At 34.0% G+C, this 7,281-nt stretch overlaps 1 protein-coding gene across 1 annotated transcript in view; it reads right to left on the bottom strand.

The window, feature by feature from the left end:
* The window catches only part of LOC106478062 (potassium voltage-gated channel subfamily KQT member 1-like), a 121,691-nt gene that overhangs the window by 2,714 nt on the left and 111,696 nt on the right, over positions 1-7,281 (bottom strand). Inside the window, exon 9 of the mRNA XM_022381579.1 lies at positions 1,974-2,047. Coding sequence (XP_022237287.1) covers positions 1,974-2,047 — 74 coding nt within the window. The remainder of the gene's footprint in view (positions 1-1,973; positions 2,048-7,281) is intronic.

Raw genomic sequence — 7,281 nt, 5'->3', positions numbered from 1 at the left:
TATCGAAACCCGGATTCTAGCGTTGTAAGTCCGCAGACACACCGCTGTGCTACTGGGGGGGGGGGGGTCCCTCGAACAGAGTTCGAAAAAATGAAACGCCGTTTATATTTGATTAGGTGTTACAAGTACTATTTGAACTCCATCTTAGGAGTTACAAGCACTATTTGAACTCCATCTTAGATGTTACAAGCACTATTTGAACTCCATCTTAGGTGTTACAAGCACTATTTGAACTCCATCTTAGGTGTTACAAGCACTATTTGAACTCCATCTTAGGTGTTACAAGCACTATTTGAACTCCATCCTAGCTGGTTTCTACTCATTTTATTAAGATATATTCTACTGTATTAGGATTCCACGTAATGTCAGACTGGACTACCTTTCTCTTGGACTTGACAAGACAAACATTCCCAGAAATGACGGAAGGTATCTTGTGCGATTGTATTTTAATAGTAGTCTACCATCGGTTCATAAACGTTGTCAGAGAATTACGGTGACGAATGCAATGTTTATGTGTATCCCAAGGATGGCCAATTGAAATGAAACCCGGTAACTGAGCCGAGGAAGATGACTTAAACCACTGTTAATTGTTGAATTATTGTCTCGGAAGAGTCCTTGTCCATCATGATTGAATGAAGTTTCAGGGGTGAAATTAACATGATCAATAATAACATTGAATTTCTAGAGAAATCAAAGGACTCAGGCTCTGTTACTAGAACGTTCCTTACATCACTACACTATTTCCTACAGTTTTTAATGCGTGACAACACAAGCAAGGTTAAGTGTCTCGTGTGATTGTCTCCATATTAATATTCTACTGCTCGTACAGAAAAAGAGTGAAACGCGTTTCACCAGACAACATCATACGCTTTGAGTCAGTCGTTGTACCATTTTACACTCAAAGCACGATTGAGTCTGTGCTTTTCTAATTACATCTGAAGTAAGTGGTTCTAGGGTTAAACGTTGGATACCATACGGCACTATCTCTACTATTGCTTGCATGGTAAGATTGGAAATAATGTTATCTTGATCACTGATTAAGGAATTAATAATTAGAACACTCTATCCAGCCGTTAAGTGGGTCTATCATTTAACCATATATATCTTTATAAGAAAGGGACAGGTTAAGTGGATCTATCATTTAACCATATACACCTTTATAAGAAAGGGACAGGTAAAGTGGGTCTATCATTTAACCATATACACCTCTATTAGCAAGGAACAGGTTAAGTGGGTCTAACAGTTAATCATATACATCTTTATTAGCAAGGGACAGGTTAAGTGGGTCTATCATTTAACCATATACACCTTTATTAGAAAGGGTCAGGTTAAGTGGGTCTATCATTTAACCATATACACCTTTATAAGAAAGGGACAGGTTAAGTGGGTCTATCATTTAACCATATACACCTTTATAAGAAAGGGACAGGTTAAGTGGGTCTATCATTTAACCATATACACCTTTATAAGAAAGGGACAGATTAAGTGGGTCTATCATTTAACCATATACACCTCTATTAGCAAGGAACAGGTTAAGTGGGTCTAACAGTTAATCATATACATCTTTATTAGCAAGGAACAGGTTAAGTGGGTCTATCATTTAACCATATACACTTTTATTAGAAAGGGACAGATTAAGTGGGTCTATCATTTAACCATATGCACCTTTATTAGCAAGGGACAGGTAAAGTGAGTCTATCATTTAACCATATACACCTTTATTAGCAAGGGACAGGTTTATCGGCAGTTGTGTTGAGCTTTGGACATATTGTGAGATAAGACAATTTTTACTGTTAAGCGTATATATATATATATATATTTAAAGTTAGGAACTGTTTAAACCACAATGACCATCAGCTGAAAACACTTTTTAAATGAAGCGTATTGTTTCTTAAAGTATACCTTAGTTTCCATGAAACTCAAAACCTCAAACAGAGAAAGAGATAGACAGAATGAATGATTAATATTTATACCTTTCTAATAGCTCTAATTGCCGACTTGTGCTGTTTTGTTAAAACAGTGAATTTTGGTTCCTCTGTTTCTTCTTCTGAAAGCAATAGAGAGAAGTCAGAACTTACACTGAAAACATGGATAATAATAATAAAAAAAAAATGTACAGCATTTGACAAACCTATCTTTATTCATCATGAAAATATTTGATATTTCAACATTTTACAGATAATGCAAGAAACTAAACACGACTTAGTAAGTAATTACAGTTCCTAAACAATTCGTGAATGCTTATTTTTTTCAATCTTTTATAGTCCAATCAAATAACGATTTGCAATATGATCCCAAATCACCGTATCTATTCAGTTTAAAACACTTATTACATAAAGGCATTTTATAACAGCAGATGTGAGCATTATAAGAGGTTTCCAGATTAAAAATCACATGCAAGATCATAAAGCATAATATGTTATATAGCATACATTCTTTATCGGTGAATGTTGTGCGGGAAAACTGTTTGAAAAAGAATCCAGTTTCAAAATTCTTAAGTTATTCGACATGACCAATAAATACATCGGACATACATAATCTAACCCATATTGTATTCACACAAACAAGTACGAACATCAGACAAGGATTAAGATAATGAAAAAAATTAACGATAAACACTCATAGGTTTTTCATGCAAATGTTGAAGAAATAAACATAAAACAAATATAGATTAAAATTAGTTGGACTAAGAGTATTTCTTCGATACTTTGCAGCTGTAAACAGAAAAATAACTTAAGCAAGCCATTGTACTGGGTCCAAATATGATATATCCAACATTATATGCATTTACCTAGAAAAGCAAAACGAGAAAATTAAAAAAAATCATTGAGAAATATGCATTTACGACCATAAAAAGCATTTGCTAATTATGGCTATATATTCTCGTGTTTACGGTCTGAAGTTCAATTTAAAAGGTCAGTTAACATTCATTTTTTGTTCGAATTATTAGTGTAAGTAATTGTGGTTAATATTTTGTCTGTATTCATTAAACTTCGGATCTTTGCATTATTATCCTACGAAGTTTGCTAAAGTATATGGATAGATAGTTTCCACATCTTCGCTCTCAAGCCTGTCTCAAACGTTTGTTTGTTTTGAAAGAAATAATTTTCATTTTTAAAGAAACTGAAAACTATTTGTCGTTGAAAAAGAAAACATTAAAGTGATATTTTTGTTTCCGTAATCTGAAGCTCTGTTTCCTACACGATAAAAAAATGGCATTACTCTGTTTTTTGATTTATTTATCACAATTTACAAAGTACATATTCGGACTATGCTAAATTAGTGCGTAAAACTGAAGACATGTTGAAAAACTCATTACCATACAGCGGGGAAGAGGCATCTTACCCACGTAGTGACTTGCTTCCATTTACTCGCATAGAGGACGCTGCAGGCATTGCTACTGCAAAAGCCGATCTTGAAAAATAGAAAATGTTAGTAATGAACCCAACGCTATCATAACTTTGCCATTCTTTCCTGCTTGTGCTAGAACACTAATGAAGGTTTGTTTCTGTCGCATGTTCCTTTGAACTGTAGACTTCTGTTATAATAAACAGATGCCAGTCAAGCTCTTGGTACGTTTTGTGTACAAAAGAGGAAACGTAACAACAAGTTTCATTCGTATTTGATGCCTGGTTGGTTGTATAGGGTTTACATGAAAATAAGCAGGAACGATGACTACAGTTGTTATTTAAACATTGATATAACGAAGTATTTAGATTATCTATTAAAGTAAAAAGAATGCATAACTGATAGAATAAATTGTGTATATTCTAGATTTTATAAGTCTCAAATATGTAACAAATAAAACTGTAATAACTTATTATCTACATGCATAAAGCACAAAAATGTGAGTGTCTGTTTGTCTGTCCGTTATAATAACTACTCCTCGGTCGCTGGGTCAATCTCAACTAAAATTTGTGGGATGATAGTTTGGAACAAGGGGCATGTTAATGACGATTCATAACCCCTCCACCCCATCACCTATTATTGCTATTATTGAGCATTTATTATCTTTGACGTAAGTTAACGTTAACTATATTCATATCTGGCGCCGCGTCCTTACACACAAACACAAAACTATTACATTTTCTATAACACAATATACACACAGTGTGTGTGTGTGGTGGGGGGGAGGACACACAAATGTCTTGTATATCTCAGAGAGTGCGCTAGTGCTCTTTATGGAAAATGCAATGAAAAAGAAATGGCCACCACTATTGCACTGATACACAAACTTAGATGAAATTACTACTCCAACAGTCACCATAAGTCTGCTATGGAGAGCTGTTTCTTGAGTTATACCCACTTCCCACTTTGATCCGTGACCTTATAACTTCAGGACATAAGACAATTCTGCGACCATTGACCGTCAATTAATTAATAACGTGAAACATTGTGGAATGAAATGACATTAAGAGCTGGGCGTTGAAAGCGGGTAACAGAAAGCACTCCTACCACCACTACTTTGGCCGCTACCTCTTTCGACAAAGTCACCCTGACCATAGCACAGTGTATACCATGTATATACTTAAAACATGGTATACCCTGACCATAGCACAGTGTATACCATGTTTTAAGTATATACATAGTGAGTTCTAAAACCTTATACCAAATGTTTGGTGAGGTAATAATGAATGCTGTAATAATGTTATGTTATAAATAAATTGTGTGAAAGTTAGGATTTTTGAGTTGTTTATTACAGCATCCATCTCCACATTTTCTTAAGTTCATAACCCGGACAAAGGATGAATACCTCAGCTTGTCCTCAATAATTCTTCCTATCTCTACTGAAGAGATAGACTTGTATCTGATTGGTCACCCTTATATCCTTTTTAGGCTCCGATGGGGGTCGATTGGCCGAAAACTTTTAAACATCTTTTTTTTTCTATCGGTTATAATAGTTCTTAACACAGCATACTCTATGTATGAAGTTTTCCATATATAGTTTTGAAAGGAATTTCATGCTTAAATTTCCTTCGCAAACATAAAGTTGACATAAATTAACACTCAATCAAGGTGTCTTTCCCAATTCTGAAGGTCGACGACAATGATATTATAGTGTTCTCTAGTCCCCACTGCTTGCACCAATTTTCCTAATTCAACCTTCTCATCTTCGATCCATTTTATTATGTCATCTTGCTCTTTTCATTCAATTTTACTATAAACCCAAAGTGGCACTTCTTCCATTTCCTACACATATCCAGTAGTTGTCTTTGCATGTACCAATACTTCCTCATTAGTTTCTTTTTATATAACCGATCTTTATCATTCGTATATAACATCACATTTCAAATGGCTTCAATTGACGTTTTGTTTCAGCAGACAGGGTCCTCATTTTCATCTCATAGTAAGACTAGTCATATGTAACATTTTATCGGTTTCTTCTTCTATTATCTCTTCTGGGAAATTCTTAGCGATTGGAAAAATACTGTTGTTGCCACTTCTCTTCTTCGTTTTCTCTCTTTTCCACACTTTCAATCATTATCGATATTCATCTACTTGTTCCAATTCTTTACCATCTAGTTTGATGTATGTTTTGGGATATTCCTTAGGTCATGAAAATACAATTGTCTTAGTTTTTTTGACATTTATTCTGGGTCTATAGTATCTCCCTTTATCAAAGAGCATGTGAAGTAACCGTTTTGTCCCTTCTTCAGATTCGCCCATAAGTGTTGCATCATCAACATACCTATTACAACAGATTTTATTTCAGTTAACTTTGATCTTTTCTCTCTAAGTAACTGTATCTCTTATCAACCACTATGTATAAAAAATGATACAGTTTCCAAGACAGCGCAAATCCTCGTTATACATCTCTCTTAAACACAAACAAATTCCTCATTTTTCCGCTAGTTCGAATTGCTTTTGCTTGACTCCAGTATAAACTGTTCAAGATTCTAATATCTGCTAGACATACCAAACGTTGCTACAGGATCTCCATTACATTCTCATGGTTAACCCAGTAAAAATATTTCTTTTTAACTTCTATGGCTCTTTTACCAAACTTTGGCGGGCCCTGGACTCTTCTAAAGCCATTTTGACCTTTCAACAGCTCATTCACAACCTTATGTTTAATTATATTAAGGATTACTTTTAGCAATATTTTGAGATGTAACTAATAAAACCGATAGTCTTGTGCTGACCCACACTCCATAGCCTTAAGTTTCTCGGGAATTTAGAGAAAAAAAAGAAACAGACCCTTTAAAGTATGTTAGCATTGTCTCTTTGTATATTGAGTTTCAAATCGCAGTCACATATTTAATTCTTCAAATGCTTATTTATTTACAAATTCTGATGGTATCTCGTCTATGCAGTAAACTTTTTATAACTTAAGATGGCTTTTCGTGCCTCCCTTTCCAGAAAGCCATTAGATGTGAAAATAGAAAATCATTAACTGGTTCTATTATTTATAGGATTAGTTCGTACATAAACGCCTGATTTTCTTATCCACTTCACTATATTTGTGCCCCCTCTTGATAACTGTGTTTTAGTTAATTTTTTTTAGAAACTCCTCATTCATCTAAATATTGTTTATACCGATTACTAGGTGTAACCAGGACCATAATCCGCTCTTATATAAATTCTAACTATTACAGGGCTGTCTTATTCTTGCCAATTTAGCGTGTTGCTATGGTGCACTCAGATGAATGTCTCTAGAAATGTGTTTTATATTTAACAAAAATATTCAATTTTTTTCAATAGGAAAATGTTATATATTTATAACGTTTAACAAAGATATCGCGTTATTTTGCGCAAGGTGTTACACGTGCCGATAAATCGCGTGTTTTCAAAGGGAAAAAAAATGTGCCTGTTTCTGTGAGGCATATTTTTACATACAACCAATACTCATATATGTTTTCATTGTTTGTATTTAAAAAATAAAATATCAGAACTGCATGTGCGTGAATATGAATTAAATTTCGTTCCAACTCGCATTAAAAATCTACAAGTTCAAACTGAATCTGTCATATAAAAATTAATGAATGGCTCAAAAATAACATTTTAAAAGCTAACCAGCCAAACTTGTAGAGTTTATCTATAAATTCATTTAAACAGCATTCGTAATTGTTCATCACTACAATTTTGTGGTTGTAATAAAAGTCGTGTAAAGTAAATATCGGATTTTATGACAGTACCTTATGCCATAAGTAAATATCGGATTTTATGACAGTACCTTGTGCCATAAGTAATAATCGGATTTTGTGTACAGTACCTTGTGCCATAAGTAAATATCGGATTTTGTGACAGTACCTTGTGCCATAAGCAAATATCTGATTTTAT

This window comes from Limulus polyphemus, unplaced genomic scaffold, assembly GCF_000517525.1.
Source record: "Limulus polyphemus unplaced genomic scaffold, Limulus_polyphemus-2.1.2 Scaffold177, whole genome shotgun sequence".
Classification (NCBI taxonomy): Eukaryota; Metazoa; Arthropoda; class Merostomata; order Xiphosura; family Limulidae; genus Limulus; species Limulus polyphemus.
Note: the sequence above shows the minus strand (reverse complement) of the source record. Positions and strands in the feature narration are given on the sequence as shown.